This window comes from Equus asinus, chromosome 20 (genome assembly GCF_041296235.1).
Source record: "Equus asinus isolate D_3611 breed Donkey chromosome 20, EquAss-T2T_v2, whole genome shotgun sequence".
In the NCBI taxonomy this organism is placed as follows: Eukaryota; Metazoa; Chordata; class Mammalia; order Perissodactyla; family Equidae; genus Equus; species Equus asinus.
Window position 1 is genome coordinate 93685537 of NC_091809.1, and position 12521 is coordinate 93698057.

The 12521-nt window shown below is 48.2% G+C and overlaps 1 protein-coding gene across 4 annotated transcripts in view; it reads right to left on the minus strand.

Annotated features, from left to right (window-relative positions):
* Positions 1 to 7374: 7374 nt before the first annotated feature.
* Positions 7375 to 12521, minus strand: part of SBF2 (SET binding factor 2) — a 463684-nt gene continuing 458537 nt past the window's right edge. For all 4 annotated transcript variants that reach the window (XM_070491087.1, XM_044753304.2, XM_044753303.2 and 1 more), the window contains 2 exons: positions 10055 to 10186; positions 7375 to 9054 (listed from right to left, as the gene is read on the minus strand). In XM_070491087.1, the coding sequence (XP_070347188.1) occupies positions 8956 to 9054; positions 10055 to 10186 (231 nt within the window). In that variant the 3' untranslated portion in view covers positions 7375 to 8955. The remainder of the gene's footprint in view (positions 9055 to 10054; positions 10187 to 12521) is intronic.

Here is a 12521-nt window from a genome sequence, read left to right on the forward strand (position 1 = left end):
AGTGGAGGGGTAGGCATGGAGGCCGAGAGCCCTGCGGTGGCTTACAAAGAGGCCCTTATCTCTGGCAGTGGAGGGCAGATACGGCTGAGTGGCGGGCTGAAGACAAACCGTTAGCGTTGCAGAGCGCCAGATAAGTCTGAAGGCTCAGCCAAGGCGGTTATGAGAAGATCGGGCCCTGGTGGGGAAAATCTGGACCCCTGACCCATGAGATAAAGACATCTGGATGGATGCCCTGAAGCCGCCGCGCAGCCTCCCTGACCCTCTGAGCTCGCAGAGGTGGCCCGCCCTTCTGCAGAAGAGCCAACCCTCTGCAGTGCTGAAAGATTCCCAAGAGGCCTCGCCCCGGCAGGGGCCCTCTCAGTGGCTGCCCCACTGCCTCTCCTGGGTGCCAGGGACAAGCATTAGGGTTGAATTCCAGACTAATCTGGCTGCAGACATGCCGGGCCTGATAAGGGAGGAAAGAGACTATACCATGAAAGAATGGTAACTCTCATGGATCCTGGAACAAACCAGGGATGCTCCTGGGACTGGATTTTGCGAATGCCTGATTAAGGAGGCTGGAATGTAAGACTGGCTAACAAGAATCCATCGGCTGGAGGGCACTTTCTTGAGACACAAGATTTAATATCCTAGCGAGGATACCAGGGGATGGGGCAGACTCTGCTAGGGTGGCTCTTAGAAGTCTGGAAAAAGTAGTGGCTAACACTCAGTGCAGTGGAAATACCTGAGTTCTCCTGGCAGATGGTAGAGAAGAAGTTAAAAAAGCTGAGGAAAGTGGACACGCTGGAACGGATTTGTTATCTAAGGCCGGTAATGACAGGCAAGGACAGAGGGGCAGGCAAGGGGGCTTGACCCACAGAAAGCTGTGGAGATGGTGAATGGAGCAGGGTATCCCCAGGAGCAAACCAGAGGGGCAGCCAAGAAGCCTCTGCTTAATATCTACAGCCAGAAAAGCAGACAGGAGTGGAGGAGCAGAAGGCAGGGGCAATAGGAAGTCACCGTCCCTTGCTCAGTTCCCAGACCTGAACCAATTTTCAGATATGAAACCCGCTGACCGAAGAGGTGGCCAGATCTCTAGGAATAGGACCCTGCCAAACCTCAAGTATGTATCATGATGATTCCTTCAGGATTCTTCCAAAGGCCTGTGGCCATTTGTTTGGGTGATTGTTCACTAGAGAAAGGGGAATAACAAGACATTTGAGGACTAGTAGATACAGAGTTTGAGTTGACGTTAACACCTGGAGACTCAAAGCATCATCGTGGGCCTCTTTTCAGAGCCAGGCCATGGTGGTCAGGCAGTAAGTGGAGTCCTGGCTAAAGTCCGGATTGCAGTGGGCCTGCTGGGTCCACGAACCCACCCAGAAGCCCCTTGTCCCTGAGAGTGTCATTCACATGCTTTGACAGTTGGAGTAACCCCTACCTCAGTCCTGGTCTACTGGGTGGGAGCTATTAGAGCCAAGAAGGCCAAGTAGAAACTTCTGAAACTGCCGTGCCCCTTCTCCTCGCCCTGCCCGAGATAGTAAACCAAAAATAACATCTCATCCTAGGGGCTGTGGTAGAAACTAATTCCACGACTAACAACTAAGGATGAAGGAGTGTGGTCCCTACCATTGATTTCTTCATTTAACTCACCAGTCTGACCTCTGCAGAAATTGGACGGATCCTGGAGGAAGACCGTAGACCGCCACGGCTTAACCAAGGGGGAGCCCTGCTGGCAGCTGCTGTGCCTGATGTGGAGTCCTTGCCGGAGCAGGTTCACGAGGCCTTAGGTATGTGGCCAGCAGTAATTCATTGCCTGTGGTCTTTTCCATTCCAATTAGAAAAGAGGATCAGAAACAGTTCACATTCACATGGGATGGACAACAATATTCATTTACAGTTTTGCCTCGGGGCTATGTTAACTGTCTCTCTGACTTAATATAATCCCCAGAGATCAGGACCGTGATCCCACAGAACATCACCCTGATCCACTGCATCGCTGCGCCATGCTGGTTAGACAGGATGAGCAAGAGGTGTCCCTATGCTGGAAGCCGCGGCTAAGTCACACGCACTCCCGAGTGCGGCATATAAAACCTATGACGATTCAGAGACCTACCACTTCAATGAAGTTTTGAAGGGGTTCAGTGGTCAGGGGGATGCCAGGATATCCCCTCCCAAGTAAACGAAATGGCTGCATTTTGTATTTCTTACCACAAGAAAGCACAATGCCTGGTAACCCTCTTGGGGTTAGAGACAACCCATTATTCTGGGTGACAAGGAAGGCTGCCAGCTGTAGGTGGGCCCCAGGACGGGAAGAGGCTCTGCTGAAGGTTTAGGCTGCAGTGCAAGCAGTCCTGCCATTTGGGTTATGCTGTTTGGCAGACTCTCTGGTGCTGGAATAGTCAATAGTGGGAGAGGGAAATGGTGTAGTTGGAGCTTATGTCAAGTCCCAGTGGGAGAAGTGTAGAGCAGGACCCTGGGATTCCACGGCAAGGCCACACCATCGGCAACAGAGGGCTGCATGCCTTTTGAGAAACTGTTTCTGGCATGTTACTAGGCTCTGGTAGAGACAGAACACTCGCCCAGGGCACACCAAGTAGGACATCTGAAACTGCCCTCTGAGCTGGGTTCTGTTGGATGCATCAAGTCATAAAGTCAGATGGGGCTGACAGCAGTCCGTCATAAGACAGAAATGCTGCCTCTGGGACTGAGCCAGACTGAGGCAGAGGGCATGAATAAACTGCATGAGGACATAGCCAGAGCCCATTCCCTGGCTTGTACTTATGGCCACATGGAGGGTTCTGTACAACCAACTGAAAGAGGAGGAAAAAGCCTGAGCTTGGTTTATGGATGGGTCAACGTGGCACATGGGTACAAGCTGAAGATGGACAGTGGCTGCATGGCAGGTGTAAGGGAAAGGGAAAATATTCTTCCTGGATAGAGCTGTGAGCAGGGCGCTTGCTCACCCACCTTGTTGCACAAGAAAAAGTGGCCCAAGGTGGTGAGAATATATACACCCTCTTGGGCAGTGGCCAATGGTCTGGCCATTTGTTCAGGGGCCTGGAAGGAAAAGGACTGGCAGATTGGGGACAAGGAGGTGTGAGGTAGAGGCATGTGGATGGATGCAGGAGATAAAGCATGAAGCGTGAGGGTTGCAGTACCACACACTAATGCCCATTAGAAAGCACTCGAAACAGAAGCAGCAGTGAATAAGCAAGGAAAGAAAATGTCTTGGACAGTTGACACAAGCCAGTCCTTGTCATTGGCTACTCTGGAACTGGCATGATGGGCATATGAGTGGAATGGCCACAGTGGCAGAGGCAGAAGCCACAGAGGGGCTAACATGGGCCCAGCAGCACGGACTCCCACGTATCAAGGCCACTCTAGGAACTGCTGCCTCTGAATGTCCAACCCGTCAGCAAAAGAGACCAGTGCTGAGCCCCTGCAGTGGCACTGTGTCTCAAGGAGCCCAACTCACCGCTTGAAGGCAAGTCAACTGCATCAGGCTCCTTCCATCCCGAAGCGTCAGCAGTTCACCCTCTTTGGGAAAGAGATCTATTATGGGTTTGCCTTTCCTGACCACAGAGCCTCAGTCAGCACCGCTGTCCAGGGACTTACAGAACGCCTGATCCGAAGGCATGGAATTCCACCCAGTACAGCATTTGACCAGGGACACTGGAGGGTCCCACTGGACTAGACTATGGCTGCCACCAGGGCACTTTGGATTCCTTATGTCCAGGGACCAGCCGGGGGACTTGACCCTGATCAGCAGGATTCAGGGCTGCTACTCCATAATGGGGACAGGAAGGAATGTGTGCGCCCAGGTGATCCACTGAGCACTCCCAGATGATCCCCACTGTCATCATGAAAGGACATGCGCAGCAACCCTGACCTGAGAAGGGTTTGGTTACCAAGCCTTGAGGTCCCCCTTTCCCCCTCCCCGGCATAAAGGCTGGGGTCACACCACCAGGTGAGCCATCAACCTCTGCCAAGGTTGCTGAGCGTGAGGAGGATTCAGGATGGAGGGTAGGGGAGGGAGAGGATGAGACTAAATACACCGACGGGGGTTGTAGTTAGTTCTACCATCTCCCTTTCTCTCTTCTGAGTCTCCCTTAGGAACAGCCCAAGGGAAACAGGCAAGAGCCACCCTCTGTATCTGGTGGAGAAGCAGCACCGTGTGGCACAAGGGTGGACTGTGACAACCATGAAGACTTCTCTCGGTTCTCTGGCTGCAGGGATTGGAAGTGGCCGCCCGCGCCAGCTGCTGTATCCTGAAATCTATTACTGAGTTTGCACTAAGAATGCACTTCCCACGAGCTGCTGCCTGCCAGTGACTGAGCATGGCGGGGATCCTGGCAGGCTGTCCTCAGGAGATTGCCGATGGCTTGAGGACTTCTCACCTGCCTTGCCGAGCCTCGTTAGACCCGCACTGCAGTCTAAGTCTCCTCCGCCCAACTCTCCTTCCTTCTCTCTTTCACAAGGTCACACCCGCACCATGGTCTCCTGGCTCTCCCAGGCTCCCCTGCTTCCCTTCCATTACAATTTGAGAAGAACTCATTTAGATGATTTTGTCTTTAAATCCTTTAAATCTGTTTGGAACCTGAGTCTTTGCAAAGGTAAACAGTTGGAATCACACAACCATCTGGGTCCTTCATTTTGTAGGTCAAAGCCCAGCAAAGTTAAGGCACTAGTTCAAAGTCACATGGCGAACTAGAATAGAGCCAGCACCCAGGGGTCTTACCCGCCAGCTCTTCCCACTGTAGGCTCTTCTGTGAGCAGGCTGCTTGCTCTAAATGTGCATTGTCTAGTGTGGTAGCACCGGAAATGTGGGTAGTTGTGGTGTAATAAAAAAACACTTGGTCTTTGTCCTGGGTTCCTGGCCTGGAGTCCCTCAAACCCTTAGAATTTCCTGGGTGATGGCGTGTCTCTCGTTATTCACAAGGAGCGCCTCTGACCACACCTGTGTTTATGCGAACGAAGTGACTCACGGTGGGGCCCTAGATAGCTTCAGGATGGGCGCTGGTCATTGGAAAGACCAAACATGTGCATAGAGGGTGGGAACTTGCAGCTTCAGGGGGGGTGGTGGGGGCTGCAGAATGAGTTATAAAAACTCTTGAACAAGATTCAAAGAGCTCCCGGTTGGTGACCACATTGAGACGCTGGGAGGGTGGAGGCCCCGAGAGGGCATGGAAGGTCTGCACTACCCCTTCTCCCACAGCCTGCCCTATGCCTCTTTTCCACGTGGCTGTTGTGGAGTTGTACCTTCATAATAAACTGATAAACATAAGTAAAGTGTTCTCTTGAGTTCTGTGAGCTCTTCTAATCATTGAACCTGAGGAGGGGGTTATGGGAACCTCCCAATTTATAGCTGGTCAGTCGTAAGTATAGGTGACCCCTGGGACTTGCACCTGGTATCTAAAGTGGGGGCAGTCTTGTGGGATGGAGTCCTAAACTGTGGAGCCAGCACTAACTCTGGGGAGTTCGCATCAGAATTGAATGAAATTGTTGGATGCACAGTTGGTGCTGGAGAATTGGTGTGGAAAAATGACATGCATTTGCTATGAGAAGTGGTGTCAGGAAAAAGATGACACACTAGTCCAAACAGAGATGTGCTGTAAGTGTAAAACACACCCTGGATTTTGAGAACTCGGTATGAACAAAGATTATAAAATATTTCATTAATAATTTTTTGTATTGATTTCATGTTGAAATAATAATTTTGATGTATTGGGTTATATAAAATATATTATTAAAAATAAGATAAAATATGTAATTAAAATGAACTTCAGGGGCCAGCCGGCAGCATAGCGGTTAACTTCATGCGCTCCGCTTTGGCGGCCAGGGTTCACTGGTTCGGATCCCGGGCGTGGACCCACACACCACTCATCAAGCCATGCTGTGGTAGCATCCTACATATAAAATAGAGGAAGATGGGCACAGATGTTACCTCAAGGCTCATCTTCCAAAAAAAAAAAAAAGAACTTTCTCTATTTTTACTTTTTAAAAAAGATTCCTAAGCGGCTCACATTCTCTATCTACCTGACGAGGCTGCTCGAAGCCCCGTCTCTTCATCAACACTGCTTTATTCTCTGCTTAACTCAGAGCTCTGGTTGCCACTGCTGAGAGCACTTCCTGGTTACCAGCTTGAGATCTTACAAAAATGCTTTATGCAGTGAATGGGATTACTTAACTATTAAAAGAACTCCTGACAAAATATCTAGAAATGTCGATTTCCACTGAGAAGCAAACCCGCCATGCGATGAACAGTTCAGCTCTAGCTCTGGAATGGAGGTGGCAGGTGGAGGGTTAGGGTTGGGAAGAAAGCACTTGGCCTAAGGGCTGGGGGAGGCGGGCCTGCACTGAGGTGCTCCCCTGGGTCTGCGTCTTCTAAGAGCCCAGATGTAGAAAGGCTCTGTCACAGGAGCCACAGTGGAGGGGGGGCCCTGGTAGGGCTCTTGCAGGGCGCCAGGCCCTAGTCTTTCCTCCTTGGAACCCAGTGCCCTTCTCTCCCTCACAGCTAAGACCTGAGGAAGGGCATCCGGATTCTGACACTGAATGCAGCTGTGCTCAGCCCCCAAGCCGAGTTATTTCTCTCCTGACTGACTCTCAGAGACACAGCAGGGGCAGAATGGCAGGTGCCAGGGCCAGTCATTAAGAAGAGAGGCCTGGGACCAATGAAGGCCCAAGGGCCCTTCCCTGGATCACACGAGCCCTCCAGACAGAGGAAATCTGAAGGCTCAAGGAGGGAGACGTCACCGCCTCACCTTGAGGCTCTGTGGTTCCTGGGGGCCCTTCGTGCCTGCTCAGAGAGGGCTCCTGGATATCAGCAGGCTTAGAGGGTCAGCCCTGAGATGAGACTGTTGGCGACAAGTCGAGATGCGGCCAAGGTCTCCAAAGTAAACTCCAGGGGCTCCCACCAGAGGAAGCGTTGTCCAGAGCTGAAATCACTGATCCTTCATTTGTGCTGTTTAACACTTTCCTGAAGCAGAAAAACCCACTACTCAACCAGAGTTCGATTTCTCCCGCCTAAAATTCTCACAAATGGCTACATATCATTGGTGGTAAAACTGTGATCCAGAATTGGTAAAGGACTTCACCAGTTTCACACAGCTCGTGAGAGGCACAGGGCGGCCTTAGGTCTCTCGCCTCAGCCCCGCGGCAGTGTGTCCAGGACCTGGAAGCTCAGGCCAACATGTCCAGCGTCTCCTGAGCACACAGCAGTGAGGACGTTAACAGAACCAAGGCAAACGGGGCACACTGCGTTTTGCCCTTGAACCTTTACTCCCATGTGTGAATCCTGAATGCTGCCTCCCGAGCGCCAGGCAGCCAGAAGGACCTTTACTCCACAGTGAGTGAGGGACACTTTTTCTTAAGAAGTAAATTTAATCCAAGGTGGTTAGTGAATGTAAGGCATGTAGCGCCTTTATGAAAGTTAAAGAATCCAGTTACAAAAGCAGCACTGTGTACAGTCTCAAAGAGGAAGGTACAATGGGCTCCGTATTTTACAAAGTACAAAAAATTATTTCATATACAAAGAAAAATACAAATAATGTGCAAAAACAATTTTCACAGGTGGCAATTTATAAAATGGAAATGATAGAAAAATCCTTCATTCTTATTTCCTCCAATTTCTTATATATTAACACAGTTCTATTTCCTAGTGTGTAATTTTAAATTTGAAAATTGGATTTCTTTTAAATCTACAAAGACAAAATGGCTTTTTATTTTTTAAAAAGGAAACCATTTTATTACTGAAATCTTATGACTGAATCAGTTTAGTTAATTTTATATTAAATTATAAGCAGACTATCTGAAAAACAAGGATCTAGAAATCATATATACATATTTTGAAACATTAGTTTGGTATGTAACATATTAACATTTCAGAACCTCTGACTCCAGCCAGAGCTGCTGCTCCCACTGCCCGTGAACAGACAGCACTCCTCAGACCTCAGCCGAGCAAACACAAGGTTAAGAGTAAAGAAAATCTACAAACAGTTCTCACTGTTCACGTGCAGAGACGTCGTCTGGGCGTCCGATCACGCCACAGTGTGACCGTGGTCTGCACAGCGCTAGTCACAGGTGTTGTGTGGTCACAAACAGCTGGCTTCTGTCTTCCAACGTCTTCACTTCATTCGGAGTTCAGTGCGAGTTTGTTTCATGGGTTAGTGCATTCAGCTTTTTGCATGTTATTTCATGTGAGAAGCTGTCAGGGAGCAGAAGAATACATAGGAACACAAGATCCTGGATCCTCAGGTACTTTCGGCCTAGAGAATTCAGTGTTTTGGAAGCAGTGTTTTCCTGCGTTGGCCTGGTCACTGCTGTGTCATTCCCTGGACAGTCTTCTTCTCCCAGGATAACCCCGTGTGCTCCCCCTTTGCCTGCCACTGAGCACCAGTGTTCTTGCTGTCAAGCCCAGAGGCTGAGCAGGGATTATGGAAGCACCTTTTGGCAGCACCGGAGAACTAAGCATTTCCAAGGTCAGGCAGCAAGAGTAGGAGCTGCTGATGAGAAACCTATTCTATGCAGAATGTAAGATGATCTCGGAGGGTTTTGATTTTTGCTTGTCAGAAAGCTCTCCAAGGAAATTATGACCTTGGAGAACAAAAAGGATCTAGCTTTCATGAAGGACCCACGTAGGTGCTAGCCATTTTGCCTTGGGATGGAGGACGGTTCGCTCAGGAAGCATTCTTCTGATCCCTAACTACTAAGACCCTGTTAGAACAATCTAGTGCAAGATACAGGGAATGCTTGGGGCTCTTGACCAGACCTGTGTGAGACATCCACTCAGGCTAAGCAGACATAGCAACTGCTGAAAGAGGGGACTGGGTGAAACTGGCCCGGAGAACCTCAGGCCCTAGGATGACTCATCAGAACTGAACAGGAAGCTGTCAGCTCCTCAAGGATTCATGCACTCTTTTTCTATCTGGCAGCATGAGTCCTTCCTCCCTCTTCTGCTTGGGTTGACCATGGGCATCAGGCATCAGAGATACAGCTCTGGATCCTGTCCATCCACTGCTGGGCGCTCTGTCCATCCTGGGCACAGAAGTTATATACACGTTTGCTGGTCTTGAGCTACAAAACCAAATGAAGAGAACCAGAGATGAAGGGCTGGGCTGTTTTACGGGTTTGGGCAAGTGTGCGAATCAATCCTGGGGACCTTCCCTCTCAGTACTGCCCAGAACTTCTCCTTTTTCCGGTCCCCAAAGTCACAGGGGATGATTAACATCCCCATGGCAGATTAACATCTGCCAGCAGGGTACTGGCAGAAAAAGGAGACACATGAGCAGAGCCTTACTTTGCATCTTCCTAGGGTCTTCCTTGACTACGAAGGAGGGTCAGGAATGGCTGGAGCCTCTGGCCTCTCCCATGCACTGTACCAACACAGCAAAGGTGCCGAGAAAGCTTCCTGTGCTCCCTGGGGAAGCCTGAGACTCATCTGCACCAGGATGAAGTTGGCTTTCGTGTTCCCCTTCCATCCCTTTCTCTAGTCTTCAGTTGGGGCCACGCTGTAAACCCAGAGTCAGGGGAAGGGCCTCATGGCCTGAGCAGGACCCTGGAGTATGACCTCTGCACTTTATGAAGCCCTGCTTGGCTCCAGGGACTAGATAAACCCTCTATGCTGTGGCCCATAAAATGCGCCACAGCCCACCTAAGGGCTGCTGAAGATGTCAGGGCCGACAGTCATCCTGTGTGACTGAGGATGGTCAAGCATGCACACCACTAGATGCAAAGGAGGTAGCATCTGTTCTCGGCAGTAGGTGGTAAGTGAGTAACTAACAATATTTAACAAGGAGTTCATCTGCTTCCATAAGTGATTGGATACCTTTTGAAGGAATCCTTTGTGTAAAGCAATGTGTAGCCTTTCTGAGACATATGAACAGCTGGGAGAGGTCAGGATTGGGGATCAAGAGTGCTGAGTTCAAGTTCTGTAGCAATTTCCAGAACCAGGGGATCTGTGACCCATCTGCAGTCACCACCAATTGCTCTGAGGCCCTATACTTCTTGGAGGTGGATGGATTATAAGAATTCATGGGCAGACAGAACTAGGAAAAGACATGCAAGATCAACTTACATCAAAGAAAGCCTTGTCACTTGTGTGCTTTGGGGCTCCCATGCTGGGGCCAGCAGGGATGACCATTTCTACTTCAGCCAGATCAATGTGGCCTTTACAGCTTGTGTCTTCGCCCGAGTCATAGTATCGCAGCTGGAACCAAAAGGGATACAGATGGGACATAAGAGACACAGAAAGGGAAAACGGCACAGGTTTTCAAACTGTGTTTGAATAGTTTCCTCTGTATCTTGCTAAACTATGCCTAGAAGAATGGGCAAGAATTAAAAACACTGGTTGTCTCTAGATAGGAGAACGAGGTGGCTAGGAGAAAGGAAGAAAAAGATATGTATTTTTTGAAATATGAAGAAATGTATTACATGTTAAAAAATAAAATTAAATGTCAACTAACTGTAAAAAATATATGCAACACAGAAAAGAGGTTGATGTTTAGAACATATACAGAATTTCTAGAAATTGATAAGAAAAAGATAAACAACCTAGGAGAAAAATGGTCAAAGGATCTCAACAGGTAAGTCACAGAAGAAACGCAAATGACTGAAAACATCTGAAAAGATGAGTGACCTCATTGATCAAAGAAAAGTAAATGAACTCAATGAGATTTCACTTTTCACTTAGATTAAGGAATATTAAAAATGGCTGATAATATCCAGGTTGAATGTAAGGCACTAGGTAGTCTTGAACGCTGTTAGTGGGAATATAATTTGCTACACATTTCTGGAGAACAACTTGGCAATATCAACTAAAATTTAAAATGTTTATGCCTATTCAGACACCCTCCCACCTCTGGAAATTTATCCTACAGAAACACTCCCACAAGCATGCAAAGGTACACGGATAAAGATGTTTGTTTCAGCACTGTTTTCATCAGATAAAAACTGAAAAGACATATCTGTCTTTTGATGGGGTAGCGGTTAATTAAATGACAGTACATCAATAATGCAGAATACTACCACACATACAGCTTTTCAAAAATGATAAGGAAGACCTATATGAAGTGGTAGGAAAATATGTTCAAGATATATTATTCAAAAAAGTAAGTTTCCAAATAGCATGTAGATATAAAATGATTTTTTAAAAAACATAATAAATAGCTTAATATTTGATTGAGTGGTTCCTGTGTGCCAGGACTGTTCTGATTGTTTTGTACATAATCCATTTAACCCTCCCAGCAACCCAAACTACACAGACATGCACATTATCCATCTATATATATGAAAATTACTTAAGGAAATAGATAGCATGTTGTTAACAGTAGCTGCCTTTGGGAGTTGGGGCACAGGGGGCTTTTCTATCTTTATGAGATGTTTGAATTTGGTGTAACAACCATGTATTACTTTCGGAATGAGAAAAATATTTTAAAAAAATCAAAGATTGCTGGTGAAAAAGACTTATTGATCCATGGTCTGGGTCTCACTCTCCAATTTATGCAGCAGAAATGTGTCTGGTGCCCCCATCACTGCGATTGTGGCCTCAGACTTTTCTCTGTCTCTCCCTTCACACATGGTATACATAGGGCTAAATGCAACAACTGTATACCTTTCGCGTTAAAGAAATCCAAAAGATAGGCAAGAATGCAAGTATAAGTTGATGTAGCTGTAAATTACAAAACAATTATGACATTCTCCTACGTTATATTTAGTGGTGAATGGAGCTTCTCTACAGGGTGTTGGCTCCACGATTTCAGAGACACTGTTATTTAAAGTACAGCTCCCTGAAAAAGGATTCCACTACATGATGGAAAATAAGTTCTCTATATTCTTCCACAAAGACTCTGCAAAACCTTTATGAAACCCCTTGAGCAGAGGGAAAGTCTTCACCCGGAAGGAGTCTTCCAGATGCAAGTCCCAACCAGAGCCTTGTACAGAGGGAACTGTTCACACCTGTCTCAAGACTCCATTTTAGAGATGAATGCATTGAGAATCAAAATGTGCACCCTCTGCCTCAAGGCTGACTTGTCACTTCCAAGACAGAGAGAGGCCTGCAGTCGGGACAGGGGAGGCCATGGGCCTCTCATCAGTGAAGGGTGCAGAGGGGCTGGGGTTTGGGTAGGGAGCCCTCTCCCTGAGGTCACTGGGGCAAAGACCATAGCAATGAGGACTGCAGGAGCTGCTTCAGCAATAGCTAAGAACCTAACAATGGGCAAAAGGTTCCCTGCCGTGCTCAGCAAGCTCCAGTCTAGTCCTTGCCCACTGTCAATTCCAGGTTTGGGAGGGCAGAGCCCCTTCTGCCTATTTCGAGGCCTTCTCCCTCCTCTGATGCTGCCGTCTTTGAGGGACAGTGAGGTCTTCTTTAGTAACCAGTACAGTGATGGGCACAGAGAAGGTGTGCAATAAGTGTTTGTCAAATAAATTAACGCCCTCAGTTTTGAATGGATGCTATATGCTGCAAGGATGAAGGTAACCTGTATTCCGGGGGGTGCTCACAGGCGCAGGCTCTATACGTGCATGTGGCATGCAGCACGCTGCAA